Source organism: Culex pipiens, chromosome 3, assembly GCF_016801865.2.
Source record: "Culex pipiens pallens isolate TS chromosome 3, TS_CPP_V2, whole genome shotgun sequence".
In the NCBI taxonomy this organism is placed as follows: Eukaryota; Metazoa; Arthropoda; class Insecta; order Diptera; family Culicidae; genus Culex; species Culex pipiens.
The window spans coordinates 135,708,258-135,725,137 of NC_068939.1; the positions used below are offsets into that span (position 1 = coordinate 135,708,258).

A 16,880-nucleotide genomic window follows, 5' to 3' on the forward strand; every position below is an offset into this window, starting at 1 on the left:
ATAAGGTTTCTGTATTCTTTCTTTCTGTGTTAGTCTGTTATTCAATGTTCGATTTTATTTTACATTGTACTTATCCCATTTTTTCTCTTTTTCTCTTTCATGTACCTTGCGAGCATACGATGACCGAAAAAGTCATTGTTTCAACCAACACACGTGTATTTTTCAAAAAGTCGCGAAACAGAACAAGTATTTTTATAAGTGCGTGAATATCAATCGGTCGTTGAAGCTCAAAAAAATGTGAGAACAATATCGCGCCGTGGTTCAGTGATAATAAGGCGAAGAACGTAGACGACGATTCCGCATGAAGAATATAGCGGAAATTATGTGTTAATTGCACAATGGATGAAGGTTTGAGGTTGACACTATCAAAAGGGAATGGTAAGATGCAATAGTAATATTGCTAGGTTTGGTAGTGTCAAAAGGTAAGATCAAGGAATAAGGATTATATGAAACTATATTGTCATAATTATTGTATTCACTGAAATATCTATCCGCTTTCTACCCCCAATGTGTCCTGCACTGGGGGTGCCTGGGGTAACTTCGAGTTGACCTGGGCCGCCCGAGGAATTATGTCGTAGGTGGCTCGTGTACAGGTTCACTCACCTCTCCTCGCGGCAAGGTTTTCCGTAGGTCTACACTCGAACATGCAACATGGGACAGCATGAATCTTCAGCTGAAGCCGGACGAATGTATTCCGAAATTACAGAATTACAGAAAAATCGTTCATGAAAATCCGAACTTGCTCTCACTTCAGCATTTATCAAAAGATGCTTTATCCTCCTCAACATTACCTTGGTTTGGTACGGTATCTCCACGCATCCTTCCTCCCCTGTAGATTCTGTGTAATGAGATCCGTTCTCAGAATCCTCTCTGCGGTAAACACAACGTAGTAGGGCTGGCCGCTATAATTTTTGTAATACATTTTAGAGTGTTTTCGGATGTACTACAAATATTAATATCGACAAGAAAAGTGCTTGGGGCGTAATCTAATCAAAAGACTCTCCACCATGCTTTCATCGGACTGGCTGCGTTTGTGTTAGATTGGATTAGATTAGCAGGGTGGCCACTCAAGCCGGGAAATCTGGAAAGTCGGGAATTCACCAAAATCCGCAAAAAATCGGGAAAAAGTCGGGAATTAGTAATTTTTCGTCAAAAAGTCGGGAATCCCAAGCATACTCTTTTCAAAATTATTTTCTAAATCTTGAAAATTATTTTAATATTTTGTACAATTTTCAATTTAAATTCACTCAATTCTAGATTAAATTTTCAAAAGGTCCTATCTGCATAGGAAACTCATGAGGGATAGGTTGTTTTGAAAATTTAAACTAGAATTCTTCCTTAGAAACTTACATTAAATTCGATGCCAACATTTCAAAAAGCATCATGTACAAACTATGCGTTTTGAGAAAATGTTGAGCATCCATTTTCAATTCCCATTTTAATATAAAAGCAAAATAAGATGTTCTAATGGAGTCCGTTTTGCGATGCCTGTCCGTCGGGTCGCATGTTTTTTCGCGATGTTCTGCCGTTCTACGCATAATTGTCCCATGTCAGTTTTGGACGATTTTGACTTTATGACATTTTTAAGTTTAGTCTGATGTGACACATAAAATCTGGTACTTTGTTCGGAAACTCATTAAAAACAACACCAAGTTTGTTTGTCCCTTCGATAGACTTCTACGCATAATTGTCCCACCAAGTATTTTCTTACACGGAATCATTAGTTTTACTAAGCATTATGTCTTGTTTACCTATTGTATAGCAAGAGAATCACAAATAAGGGTGATAAACTGCTAACTGGGCCAATAAGGGACACATAGGGCGAATAGAAACCCACGGGACAATTATGCGTAGAAACACAGAAATCGGTTGAAAAATTTCAATCGCGTTTTTCTGAACATGGGACAATTATGCGTAGAACGGCAGTGTTCGTCGTCGGTTTTTTTTATGTATGTTTGTCTATTCCTTTCTATTGACGTGGCTATTTTTTCTTCTTCTTAGTTAGATTGTAAAGTTCAAATATCGCGATCGTCTTTCTCGTTAGTCAGTCGGGTTTCTTTGTTCTATGATTCGCGATTGTTTCATGGGAAGATTCGTTCTTAATTGCGTTAGCATAATATAAATTATATTTGACCATTCGTTTCCCGCGAAAATACCTTTTAGCATTATAGCTCGTAAAGCACGGTGACAAATATTGTTTCAACGCGATTGTTCAAGTCCTTCAGATAACTCATAACTCATCAGTAATTAATTGGTCGCTCATCTAATCTAATCTAATCTAATCTAACACAAACGTAGCCAGTCCGATGAAAGCATGCTGGAAAGTCTTGTGATTAGATTACGCCGCAAGCACTTTTCTTGTCAATATTAATAATTGAAGTACATCCGAGAACACCCGAAAATGTATTACAAAAATTAAAGCGGCCAGCCCTACTACGTTGTGTTTACCGCAGAGAGGATTCTGAGAACGGATCACATTTCAGAGAATCTACAGGGGAGGAAGGATGCGTGGACATACCGTACCAAACGCTCCGATTTATGATTGCATGTTTTGTATGGTGTGTCTAGTGTGCGGTTAAACAATAATATATAATACAAATATAATATAAAATAGAATATAATGTAATTGGAAAGTCCTCACCAAGTTCCTCGATGATGCTGCTTTTCCTATTTGAGTCGTTCCTCTCTAGACTCAAAGATAAGATGAAGCGACGTTTCCAGTGCTATCTTGCGTCACCGGAAAATTAGCGCAACAGCTACACCCTTCGATCACGCTAATTTCGCTATTTTTCACGTTTTTCAACCCGTTTCGTATACACCGTCGTCCAATCAACCAAACCAAATTTCCAAGACTATTATTACACTCATCTCCCCTAAACAGCAGAAGTCTGCCACGAATACAAAAAAGTCTGCAAATCGACGGTAAACACACTGGTCAAAGTGACGCTTGTGACGTTCGTTCGTTTTGACATTTTGGCTCTTTTTTCCGCACACGTTCCCAGAATCAAGATGGGACGGGAAAATTACGAAACCGAATGATCGGTGCAGTACAAAAACCAAGAACATATTTGGACACATTCTAAACAACAACGAAACGCCTTTTTTTAACTCATGCAAATTTCCAGCCTGCGGTGTCATCGTCCAACCAAATATGCACTCAATGAGTGCCATTCTCAGCTCTTCGTTCTTGCCAAGAGACACCAACACACTCCAACGCTCTCACTCTCACTCTCTTCTTTATTTTCTTCGAAACGTCAAACACCACGAGCATGATCGAAAACAATTTTATCGAAAATCACTATAAAAACACTTTTTTTCAACTAAACTTTATCATCTCTGCATAGATGCCATCGTCATGAATCGAATGACATTAGTTTGGCTTGGCTGAAACTTAATTTTCAACCAAATAAACGCGTTTTTTTTCCTGAACTACGCGACGACGTGTAGTGCACGTTCGACTTCTCTCGTCCTTTTCTTAAAAAAATTGGCAAGATTTTTTCCGTAAACTTTTTCTCAACAGCCCTCCAAAAGTTTCAGGTTTCCGAATATTTACGTACCATTTTTGTAGAGACAGCTGCCAAAATAGTATGAAGACTTGTATGGGTAAACCAATGACACAAAATTACTTCTTTGGGTAGATCGCCCTCAAATTGATTTCCGGTTTTGGTACAGAACTGCTCATAAGAGAATTATCAAAGTAAGCTTAACTGGTTTTTCCAGTAATTAATTGGTCGCTCATCTTATAAAAACTAAAAAGTATAAATAGTCTCAGGTCAACTCTACGTAAATGTGTTACGCTGAGTATAATATTTCACCTTTTAATTACACATCATTTTGATTCTATCTTTCCACAGCCGGCTGTCTAAGATTGAATCATTTATGCTAAACTCAACACCAAATAACCGGGAATGGTCTCATCCGCATCCGATTGTTTGCCTTGAGAATGCATAATACATCACACCATTAAACAAAATTTATTGATTATTGGGTCGCATCATCATCCTCTATGTTGATTCCTGGTCATTACCCTTTCGCACTAACAAAATCCCAAGTAGAAGTAGTTTTCCGGCACACGCGGGGGTGTGGATATCGTATAGAACCCACCCTTGGTAGCAGCCTGTGCTAACTAACATTCCCGTCCCATCCCCTCGAGATCTACAAACTGATATGGCGGGCGCCGTTGGTGGCCAACGACTGTTTCCTGTTAGCAACGGCTCTAGTTTTGATGATCGTGATGTTTTATCTTTTCAGCGCATTCATGCATGCTGTTGATAAGGGAAACATCATTTGATCGTTGAAGCGTGTGACCGGTTGTGCTGATGGGATATTATGGTCCTGTTCAGCAACGGAGAAGGACAACCATGGGTGGTCTCTCATGCTCATGCTCATGCTCAAAAGCAAAATAAGATGTTCTAATGAGCGATGAAAGCGTTGCTTTTATTGATACTTGATCATCCAAATTCAATAAAATATTATTTCCGTAATTTTATTTGAGAAAAAAAAACATAACTTCTTTTGAAATCACCAACGTCTATATCACCCTGCTGTCATTGAGGGGGACGCTTTATTATGATTCGTTTTTCTTCGCCGAATGTACATGGCGCTTTTTTCATGATGCTTTTTTTTCGTCACGAGGTTCATGTAGTCTTTTATTTGACAGGTTGACAGGGCTATATAAACAGGCACTGCTGATGGCAGAGATTTTGTTTATGTTACTTTATTTAAAATCATGATTAAACAGACTTTACTGAAGTAACTTTTGCTCATTTTTGGTGGAGAGGTAGCTTATTAGGAGTACTTTCAGAATATGCAATAACCCAGAAAGTGTCAAAATGTACATTATGCCTTTTGAAATGTTACCGTCGAACTTACAAAAAAAAAACTAACTATTCCTCCCCATTATCCAACAGATTTAAACCTGTTCCTAACAGATTTTACGAACAAGAATATTGAGATTCAAATAAAAAATTCAATATATTGCAAAAAGCTGTGATTTCTATCAACACAAGTATGAAACGACGGCAACGTGTCGCTCCATCTCCGGGGGGGAATCCCAAGCATACTCTTTTCAAAATTATTTTCTAAATCTTGAAAATTATTTTAATATTTTGTACAATTTTCAATTTAAATTCACTCAATTCTTGCTTAGGAACTTACATTAAATTTATGGTTTCTTTTCACTATTTCAATCTATTTGAGAATGAAGCGGTTATTTAAGACATTAAAATTCCTTATAAATATGGGATGCATTTGATACAGATATTCAATATTCATGATATTTTTTATGAAACAAAGGATTTTTATTATTTGTGTATATCAAACATGAGATAACATCTATCTTAAAACAAAAGATTCAAACTTGAGTTTGAAGTTTGTTTTTTTTGTGGTAAATATTTTTTATTGTTTAACTTAATTCATTAAGTCATTCCCAATATTTGTTTTACAAATGTTTCCCTTGAACCTTCTGTGAGTATGGGTAAATTACTATAGATGATAGCTATTGGAAAACTTAAATATCGAATAAAATCCAATCGTTGTTCGTTCTGAATGCAAAAAAGTAATTTTCGTTTGAAAACATAAAAAAATATTGAAATTGCAAAAAAAAATATTTTTTTTTTCGATGGTTGATATTGACTTTTTTTTAAAGAGTTTTTAGTTTCTAATCATTCTTTAAATAAGTAATGCCTATTATTTGAGTTTCTGGAAAAGTCGGGAATTTGAAAATAAGGTTTGAGTGGTCACCCTGGATTAGGAGAAATTCTCATCTGTTTGGCAGGTTAAGCGTTCGCTCCTAACTCCTGAACTTTGCTGATTTTCACTATTAAAGAAACTAATTTTGTTAAACTATTGAAATAAACTTGCTTGCTCACTTCCTAAATGAGCTGTTTATCACTAGCTGGATTTCAGTTGAAAAAGCTTGCAATTGAACGTCAAAGAGCTGATATGCCAACATTAGAAGCACGATTGCATTAGATACTGTTCCCCTTATTAGTATTGGAATATTATTTAAAACAATCACAACAAATTAAATTTTGATGATTTATTATGTAATTTTTTTAAAAGAAATATCGATCGTCTTTGTTTCCGGGAAAAATATTCCGGATAAAGTATTTTTTTTTTTTAGTTTATTTATTGTCTTTTCCAGATAATAATGTCAATTCCGGATAGCGTACATTCCGAAAAACTTATTATCCAGAATACGGGATTCTGGATTTTGTCATAGAATCAAAAATTGAAGAAATCATAATTTCAAGCTATAAGTGAGCGTTATTTTGGGATTTTTTTTTTGTATGGAAATTTTCCATGACGGGGATTATGGATGGTCCCTTTTATAATGTAACGCACGCTGGCTCCAAATTCAATGAATCTCCTACATCTGAGAATTGATAAAGATTGGACAACTATTGCGCTCTCCACATGTAAAAAACTGAAACAGTTGCTTTTCTCCATACATTTTGGCGATTTTCCCCATATAAACTTCAAGCGATTAGAGGGAGGGGTTCCCGTGGTCAGAATGAGCTCAAATTTGGAATTTAGCCTAGTCAATCTTTGTTTTAGGGGGTAGCCCCGAGAAAGCCCGAATTTAGATTACCCTACTGTCCATACAAAAATGGTTTATGAAAATTAAAAAATCTGTATCTTTTGAAGGAATTTTTTTGATCGATTTAGAGTCTTCGGCAAAGTTGTAGGTATGGTTAAGAACTTCACTGAAAAAAATAAATTATACACGGTAAAATTCTTTTTGGTGATTTTTAATTTCACTTGGTCACTAAAACTTGATTTGCAAAAAAAACTATTTTTTCTTATATGTTTTAAGGGACATCAAAATCTAACTTTTCAGAAATTAGAAATTAGCTCTTTTAGGGAAAATAAATTTTGAGAAAAAACCCTAAAGCTGAGAAAATTATTTTGTTTTTGTGAACTTTGTTGATACGACCCTTAGTTGCTGAGATATTGCCATGCAAAGATTTTAAAACAGGAAAGTTGATGTTTTCTAATTCTTACCCAAACAACCCACTATTTTCTAATGTCGATATCTCAGTGTTAAAATATGAAACATTCGTGAAATTTTCCGATCTTTTCGAAAACAATATTTTTTTAAATCAAGACTAACATTTCAAATGAACGTGATATTATTATTGTCATCCGGAATACCTAGACAAAATTTCAATCAAACCAAAAAAATATGTACTAAGAAAAGTCGATTTGCAATATAGTAGAGAACCAGTTTATTGTAAAGGCTATAAAGGCCTTGAGGATCCCCTGTCCTAACCTGGTCGTAGTACCTAAAAGGACCTAATAAAAATAAGTTATGAAAAAAGGCCTTGAAGATCAAGACAAGGTCTCTTTCCACCACGATCCGGGATCGTGTTAAGTCGTCTTCTAATGAACTATTGCTCAAGTGTTCTACAAACTGTGTTTAATTATTCGCCATGTCTCAACACTTGTCATATCGATTTGGAAAATTGATGAAAGAGCAATTTAAATAGGTAATGTTAGTATGTCTATGGCTTTGATGTTGTATAAACATCCATATTCCTTTGTTTAACAAATTAAACCCGCCATCATCATACACACAGAATTTATTTTGATTCGTTACCAATTCTGGGGGAAACTGTACCAAACCAATCCTGCTTCGGCGGAGTCGCTTGTCAGCGCTTGGACGCGTAATCCAAAGGTCGTCAGTTCGAATCCCGCGATTTAAGGGTTCTGGGTTTGAAAAGAGATTTTGGTGTTCTCCACGTTCAATTCTTTGAGTGCCCAGTGGCGAGCAGATATTTGCAATAGAGACCTGTGGATTGTAAATTTGGGATGGTGTTCTCGTTTGATTCCCCCAGATATCTCGGGATCCTTAGGTTTATGAATTGGATCAAAAAAAAAAAAAAAAAAAAAAAACACTCGATCATACCTTGAAGCGTCTTCGACTCCGGTTTCAGAAAATTTAGCGACTCTGACTCCAGCTTTCCAAAAAAAATCTGACTCCAACAACAAATTACGATCAAGCGACATAAAATTATATTTTGGTGTAAATGTACCAACATTTATAAAAGCTTTATGAACACTCGGAACAAAATCCTTATAGGTATATACGTTTTTCTGCCACAGACGAAATGTTAACGATTAGCATTCAGTAAGGCAGATCGGCAGTAGATCGATTTAGTTTTGGTGAACTGTGAATCACAGTTCGAAGCACTTTTTTTTCAATATGATTTGAAAACTTGTCCTGAAGTGTTAAGTTTATGTTTAGCCTTATGACAGTTCCAAATTTCCCGGCGGCACCCGATAGTTGCTCGCAGCCTTTTTCTGCTGATTTTTCCACACGACAATCCCTACGATGGCCGCAATAACGAGCGCAGCCACGCCGGCTCCGACGCCGAACCACAGCCAGCTGGGTGCAGAACCGGCGTCATTGTCGCCGTCTTTTCCGGCATCCGGCACGGGTGTCGGTGGGACGTTGGCCCTTTCGGTGGTCGTTTTCGGATCGATTGGTCCGGGTGTTGTTGGCTTCGTTGGTACAGGTCCGGTGCAGCAAAAGCCGTCCATGATTTTGGTCTTGCACGGGTACGGTCCACCGGGTGGGGTTTGGAGGTTGTTGGCTTGAAGATGTTGCAGCATTCGTTCGAGGTAGGTGCAATCAAAGTTGTTCCCGTTGAGGTAGACCGTTTTGAGCGATTTGATGCTGAGCAGCAGGTTGTAGTCGAGTTGGGCCATGAGATTGTCGTTGAGCCGGAGAGTTTGTAGCTTGGTGAGCGGGTAGAAGATTTGGATGTTTAAATCCGATGGAAGGATGTTGTTGTGGGATAAATCCAGATCTTCCAGTGATTCTAGATTTGTGTTGCCCGTGTTATCGATGTAGTTTATCTCGTTGCGGGCTAGGACAAGCTTGCGCAGGTTGTTCATCCCCTTAAATTTGTTCAGCTCCAAAGTGTCTCCAAGATCATTTCCACTTAAATTAAGAGTTTCCACAGCTTGGCATTTGGTCACGTTGCTGATATCTTTGAGGCTGTTTCCGCTTAAATCTAACGTCCGGAGTGGCCCGTCCGGTCCACTCTGGTGAACGATGACCGTTACAATTGTATTGTCTTTGGCGTACAGAGCTTCCAGCCCACTGCTGATGGCCACCGACTGCAGGCCACAGCTTTCAACCCGGAGCACTTTGAGCTCCGGACCGGCTAGGTTCAAAAAGTTTGAAGGCACCTGTTTCATGCTGCTACTTAGAAAGGCCACGTGAGTTGGCTTTGGCGCGCCGGCCGGATAACTAAACTTTGCGCCGGCAGTCGCTGCTTTGAGGTTCACATCCCGGAACACGCAGTGCTCATCCTCGCTGGAATCGATCTTTTCCAGCGAGCACTGGAACTCTTGACCCGCGACTAGGTGGAGCGTTAGCAGCGATGTGATGATGATTGGTAGCCTGCCAGCATTTTATTTATAGTATTTATTTTAAAATAGGTATATTTTCTGTTCTTACCTCATTTTCAAGGGCGTTGCTAAAATTAAATGCATTCAGAAATATCCCGCGAAATCACCGGATCTTTTTTTGTGTGACTCATCCAACTGATTGGATAAATTCACGACAATGTTATGAAAAGGGCTTACAGTGTAATAAGAGAAAATATTACTAATTGTCTTGATTAAACTTTATTAACGAAAATTCCACACCTAAGGAAAAATAATAATAATTATAAATTATTATTTTTTTGGGATATTTGTACAAAAATAACGGTCGACGTTTCGCAAAGCAATTGTGTAAACAAGGAACACTGAAAAAAAATTTGTTCCGACAACAAACTGCCGCAAAGCACGCACCCCAACTGAAAAAAACCCCGCTGAACGGTTCCAACCCTGCGACGAGCATCGTTTCGCTTCTGTCGGCACAAAGCAAACGTCAACCCCTAACTGTCAAACGGTAAAAAGATGGTCGCTTGTTTCACGCGTTGCTCGGAAAAGTCGCGGTGAAATTTTTCGCGAAAATCGTTCATTTTTGCGGGTAATTTCGGGTGAAAAGTGCTCCGTTCGAAACCGGATCGTGTCGCGAGTGTTTCAAAGTTAATTTCCGCCACTTTAGCCACCATTTAAAGCGCTTATTCTGGACTCAAAGTTGGTGTTGCAATTTTGCATGGTGTCACACGAACAGAAAGTGGGCTGAAAATGTTGGACTAGCGCTGACGGAACGGGACGCAGCATAGAGTAGAATAAAGAGTGTGAAATTGTTTAATTTTTGCCAAACTAGCGTAGCGCAGAGGATGGAGTTCTCCCAGCCTCCGCCGGACCCGATGGCGGGCCCAAACTTTGCGAATCCGCCGCCGACGACGCGGATCCTGAGCTATCAGGGGCCGCAACAGCAGCAAAAGCAGCACGGCTTCTACCACCACCGGCCGTACCACCACTTTAATGGGTTCCGCGGTGGGCCGCCCATGACGCAGGACGACTTTGACGGCAAGCGGCTCCGGAAGTCGGTGATGCGGAAAACCGTCGACTATAATGCGTCCATCATTAAGGCGCTGGAGGTAAGAAGGGAAAGGGGTGAAAGGACGCGTCAGGAAGAAGAGGAAAATTTGCAGGGTGGCACCTGGAATTGATATAAGAAAGGTGCTACAAATGAAAATATGATTTCATTTGAATGTGAAGGCTGCATACTAGGATGTGACAAAATGGGTCAATTTTGAGGGCATTTCAGTGAGAGTATGAAAGTATGAGCTTGATTGGTTGCGACAGGACGTGGCGCTTTGACTTTGAAGTTTAAAATTAGATTTAACCCGTAAATCGGGTCTTTTTTGGTTTTTGCCAAATTTGAGTCCCTTAACGATTTTCAAGCTCTTCTGGCTGCATGATCAACTTGCTTGGTTGCATGGGAGCAATTCTCTGAGATTTCGGTCATTCGATTTTTTTTGTATTTTTTAATCCGGCTGAAACTTTTTTGGTGCCTTCGGTATGCCCAAAGAAGCCATTTTGCATCATCAGATTGTCCATATAATTTTCCATACAAATTTGGCAGCTGTCCATACAAAAATGATGTATGAAAATTCAAAAATCTGTATCTTTTGAAGGAATTTTTTGATCGATTTGGTGTCTTCGGCAAAGTTGTAGGTATGGATATGAACTACACTGAAAAAAAATGATACACGGTAAAAAAAAATTTGGTGATTTTTAATTTAACTTTTTGTCACTAAAACTTGATTTGCAAAAAAACACTATTTTTAATTTTTTTTATTTTTTGATATGTTTTAGAGGACATAAAATGCGAACTTTTCAGAAATTTCCAGAATGGGCAAAAAATCTTTGACCGAGTTATGATTTTTTGAATCAATACAGATTTTTTCAAAAAATCGAAATATTGGTCGCAAAAAAATTTCAACTTCATTTTTCGATGTAAAATCGCATTTTCAATCAAAAAGTACTTGAGTGAATTTTTGATAAACTGCACCGTTTTCAAGTTATAACCATTTTTAGGTAACTTTTTTGAAAATAGTCGCAGTTTTTCATTTTTTTAAAATAGTGCCCATGTTTGCCCACCTTTGAAAAAAATATTTTTGAATAGCTGAGAAAATTCTCTATATTTTGCTTTTTCGGACTTTGTTGATACGACCCTTAGTTGCTGAGATATTGCCATGCAAAGGTTAAAAAACAGGAAAATTGATGTTTTCTAAGTCTCACCCAAACAACCCACCATTTTCTAATGTCGATATCTCAGCAACTATAAATCCGATTTACAATGTTAAAACATGAAACAGTCGTGAAATTTTCCGATCTTTTCGAAAAAAATATTTTCAAAAATTTAAATTCAAGACTAACATTTCAAACGGACCAAACATTCAATATTACGCCCTTTTGAAATGTTAGTCTTGAATTTAAATTTTTGAAAATATTTTTTTCGAAAAGATCGGAAAATTTCACGTCTGTTTCATGTTTTAACATTGTAAATCGGATTTATAGTTGCTGAGATATCGACATTAGAAAATGGTGGGTTGTTTGGGTGAGACTTAGAAAACATCAATTTTCCTGTTTTTTAACCTTTGCATGGCAATATCTCAGCAACTAAGGGTCGTATCAACAAAGTCCGAAAAAGCAAAATATAGAGAATTTTCTCAGCTATTCAAAAATATTTTTTTCAAAGGTGGGCAAACATGGGCACTATTTTAAAAAAATGAAAAACTGCGACTATTTTCAAAAAAGTTACCTAAAAATGGTTATAACTTGAAAACGGTGCAGTTTATCAAAAATTCACTAAAGTACTTTTTGATTGAAAATGCGATTTTACATCGAAAAATGAAGTTGAAATTTTTTTGCGACCAATATTTCGATTTTTTGAAAAAATCTGTATTGATTCAAAAAATCATAACTCGGTCAAAGATTTTTTGCCCATTCTGGAAATTTCTGAAAAGTTCGCATTTTATGTCCTCTAAAACATATCAAAAAATAAAAAAAATTAAAAATAGTGTTTTTTTGCAAATCAAGTTTTAGTGACAAAAAGTTAAATTAAAAATCACCAAATTTTTTTTTACCGTGTATCATTTTTTTTCAGTGTAGTCCATATCCATACCTACAACTTTGCCGAAGACACCAAATCGATCAAAAAATTCCTTCAAAAGATACAGATTTTTGAATTTTCACATATCATTTTTGTATGGACAGCTGCCAAATTTGTATGGAAAATTATATGGACAAACTGATGATGCAAAATGGCTTCTTTGGGCATACCGAAGGCACCAAAAAAGTTTCAGCCGGATTAAAAAATACAAAAATTAAAATTAAAGAAAAAAGACCGATTCCGTAGAGAACTGCTCATGGGCGTTGCGATGCCTGCCTCAATCCATGCAGTGTGATCTAGTTGTGAGCTGAGGTTGTGAGTACTGTTTTAAGGGAGAGGGAACGTTTTCTTGGAACTTTTCTTCACCCTCTCTGGCTTGCTTTAGCTCCCGTTGCTTTCCATTTAACATTTGGCTCTAAAAAGTATCATTCCCGGTCGGCCATGTTTGTTAAAAAAAATAACATTAAAATCATCATTCAGTGTACTGCCGTTCTAGGCATAATTCTGGAGTTTTTTTTAAAAAAAGGTCCGATAAACCTAATTTTCAGTTTTTGCTTTTTGGGTGTTTTTTAATACCCCTGACTCAAGGCGATTTATGTGGTTATAAGGCATAATTGCCCCTTGGGTTTCTATTCATCCTACTTGTCCCTAATCACCCCAGTTAGAAGTTTATTAAACTCATTGGTAATGCTCTTGCTATACAACAAGTAAAAAAGATACCATGCTTCGTAAAACTAATTATTACATGAAAGAAAAATACTTGGTGGGACAATTATGCGTAGTAGTGAAACAGATTTGGTGTTGTTTTTTTAAAGAGTTACTAAAAGGTATACGTCAAACTAAACTTGAAAATGCTAAAAAGTCAGAATCGACCAAAAATGACATGGGACAATTATGCTTAGAACGGCAGTATACTTTCCGAAAAAAAGCATAAAATCGACGCCAACATTTCAAAAAGCATCATGTACAAACCATGCGTTTTGAGAAAAACGCATTTGAATGTTGAGCATCCATTTTCAATTCCCATTTTAATATAAAAGCAAAATAAGATGTTCTAATGATAACAAACGATGAAAAACGTTGCTTTTATTGATACTTGATCATCCAAATTCAATAAAACATTATTTCCGTAATTTTATTTGAGAAAAACAAACATAACTTCTTTTTAAATCACCAACGTCTATATCACCCTGCTGTCATTGAGGGGGACGCTTTGTTATGATTCGTTTTTCTTCGCCGAATGTACATGGCGCTTTGTTCATGATGCTTTTTTTTCGTCACGAGGTTCATGTAGTCTTTTGTTTGACAGGTTGACAGGGCTTTATAAACAGGGACTGCTGATGGCAGAGATTTTGTTTATGTTACTTTATTTAAAATCATGATTAAACAGACTTTACTGAAGTAACTTTTGCTCATTTTTGGTGGAGAGGTAGCTTATTAGGAGTACTTTCAGAATATGCAATAACCCAGAAAGTTTCAAAATGTACATGATGCCTTTTGAAATGTTACCGTCGAAATCTAGTACTTTGTTCGGAAGCTCAATAAGGGAACGTTCTTTTATTACGTAACACAAAAACTATTTTTGGACCCCCCCCCCCCCCTTGTTACTATTTTTTTATACAAATTAAAAAAAATGGAGCTTAACACGGCCCTTTCACGAATGTTTAATATTTTAACATTGAAAATCGGACCATTAGTTGCTGAGATATCCAATTTAGAAATTGGAGGGTTGTTTGGGTGAGACTTAAAAAACTTCAATTTTCTGTTTCTTTTTCTTTAAGCCGTGGGATTTTTTTATGCATTTCGAATGCAATAACAACATATTTTGAAAACACTCAAAATTTTCACAAAACTACGTATTTTTGAAAAAATATACTCAAAATTTCAGTGTTTACAATATGGGTATCAAACGATCAGGACTTTTTCATACATTTCAAATGTAATAACAACTTTTTTTTAAATACTAAAAATTTTCTCAAAACTACAAATTTTCGAAAAAATACTCCAATTTTCAGTTTTTTACAATATGGGTATCAAACGATCAGGATTTTTTCATACATTTCAAATGTAATAACAATATTTTTTTTGAAAATACTCAAAATTTTCACAAAGCTACATATTTTTGAAAAAATAACCAAAATTTCCGTTTTAACAATATGGGTATCAAACGATTGAGATTTTTCATACATTTCGAATAAAAAAAAATTGAAAATAATTTTAAAAAAATTTGAGTATTTTTTCAAAAATAAGTAGTTTAGTGAAAATTTGGAGTATTTTCTCAAATTTGCGTTATAACTTTTGAAATGTGTAAAAAAATCCCGATCATTTGAAACTTTATTGTTAAAAACTGTAATTTTGAGTAATTTCTCGAAAAAAAGTAGTTTTGTGAAAATTTTTAGTTTAAAAAAAAAATGATTGATGAAAAATGTATGAAAAAAAAATCTGATGTATTGATACCCATATTACAATAACAATATACTTTTTTTGGTTTCTTCGAAGAAAAAAAAATGCATTTTCAAAATACAGGAAAAATACGTAGGGTATATGACCCTATTTTGGACCTAGTACCTATTTTGGACCTATTTTTATGAATCGAGGTAGTTCAGGCTTTTAAAGTACGAATTCACTGAATCCAACCAACAGAAAGTGTAGGCAGGATCGTTTTGTATCTTACCTCTCCCAAAAATGTTAACATTTTTGATTATTTCCGCTTTTTCAGCCACTTTTTCCAACGCCATTCGAACTTCCTTTCATTTTCCTAGCACATCGATTAGGTCCAAAAATTCCGGCCTCGTTGCTTATCAGATTTGGCTCGCGACACCATGATGATTTTTTCTGTTTTGCACTGACACCAAGCAATTTCGTCCGGTTTCCGAGCAATGTAACTGTTGTTTATTTCATTCTTTCTTGTTTTTCGTCACTAAACCATTGAAATAACTATTCTATTATCGAAAAAAACTCATTTCAAAATATTTTTTCAAATCAGCCGCGTTGGATCAGTTTTTGGAGCTACTTTGCCGTCGGTTCAAGGCTATCACCAACACATGCATAACAAGGTGTTGCCAGTTTTGTTTATCAATTTATTTCGATATTTCATTGAAATTGATTGAAATGTTTTAATTTAATATTATGAATTGAATTAATATTATGAATTGAATTGATGTTGATTTATTTTTGTCTTAACATCATTATCACCAATTTAGCCGCATATATTTTTAATTTTTGCTTCAAAAAATGCAAACTGGCTACCCTGTTGGAATTGAAGGGGAAACGATTGAAAAACCTAAAGGGTCTAGTTCATTAAATCGTCAGCTGTCACCGTGACAGGAGCTGTCAACATCGCTTACGAGTGGTTTTTGAAAAAGTCGTATGAATTAAATTTAAAAAAATCTTGAGGTAGTTTTAAAAAGATCCTAAGCGCTAGTTGTAAACAAATCAATTTTTCGATTAGTTCTCGATCAATTTACGAATTATAAATAAAAAATGCTTTGAATTATCATCTGCACTTCTTTTAAATGCTCTTTACTGGAAAACAAACAAAATTTGGTTTGGTTCAGAAAAAAAATCAAATAAGTGTCGGAGATCGTGATGGCTTTTACGACGTATTGCAAACTAATCAGAGAAATATACATATGGAAAATATATTTTTTGTAAGTTTTAACTGATTTTTGCATATTGGTGCGTTGGTTTATAATAAATTACACTTTTAAATTTTACCGTGTCAATCATGTTAGAAACACAATTAAACCAGCTAGAAAAATAAAAATCTTCGAAAAAAAAATTAGCATAGGAGGTTAATGCGATGTTAACATTATGAATTTTATGATTTGAGACATACAGCCGGGGTGACTTTGATAGGTTTGATATTTTTCCGCAAAATGAAGAGTACAAATTGAATACGTACGGAATGGTATGGAATCATACTGACCGTGGTAGAGAAGTGCTAAAAGTACCTCATGAAGAACTTTTCATGAAATTTTGAAAAGTTTAAAAAGTTACTTAACTATAACTAAGAAAATGTTGATTAATAGCATTATTTTCATCTTCTCAACGTGTCATGATTTTTTCAATGAACATGATTTTGAATCGTAAAACGGAATGCATTTTCGGATTCTTCGGACAATCTTCTACTAGGAAAAGGTAAAATAAGTTATATAAATATTATTAAATATTATTTGTTTTTGAAACATAATTTAAAAAAATCTCATAATTTAAAGGCATTTCCAGTAAAACAAATTTCATATAAAATGTGAAAACTTTTGATTCGTTCTTTAAATTCAGTTATACATGTAATATAAATCCATAATTTAATAAACAAAACTAATTTCAACGAATTTCAGGCAAAGTTCTG

At 35.7% G+C, this 16,880-nt stretch overlaps 2 protein-coding genes across 2 annotated transcripts in view; one reads left to right on the forward strand and one right to left on the reverse strand.

The window, feature by feature from the left end:
- Positions 1-7,212: 7,212 nt before the first annotated feature.
- LOC120413755 (leucine-rich repeat transmembrane protein FLRT2-like) lies at positions 7,213-9,676 on the reverse strand. The gene is made up of 2 exons (XM_039574689.1): positions 9,470-9,676; positions 7,213-9,412 (listed from the first exon to the last, which is right to left on the reverse strand). Exons 1-2 carry the CDS (start codon positions 9,502-9,504, stop codon positions 8,251-8,253), a joined length of 1,197 nt encoding a protein of 398 aa, XP_039430623.1. The 5' UTR covers positions 9,505-9,676; the 3' UTR covers positions 7,213-8,250.
- Positions 9,677-9,893: 217 nt separating this feature from the next.
- Positions 9,894-16,880, forward strand: part of LOC120413754 (pre-mRNA 3' end processing protein WDR33) — a 35,882-nt gene continuing 28,895 nt past the window's right edge. The window contains exon 1 of the mRNA XM_039574687.2: positions 9,894-10,508. Coding sequence (XP_039430621.1) covers positions 10,245-10,508 — 264 coding nt within the window. The 5' untranslated portion in view covers positions 9,894-10,244. The remainder of the gene's footprint in view (positions 10,509-16,880) is intronic.

Coding starts and splice junctions, on each gene's coding strand:
- LOC120413755 (XM_039574689.1), bottom strand. CDS start 9,504: ATGCATTTAATTTTAGCAACGCCCTTGAAAATGAG. Junction 9,413..9,469: donor GCAACGCCCTTGAAAATGAG/GTAAGAACAGAA, acceptor AAATGCTGGCAG/GCTACCAATCATCATCACAT.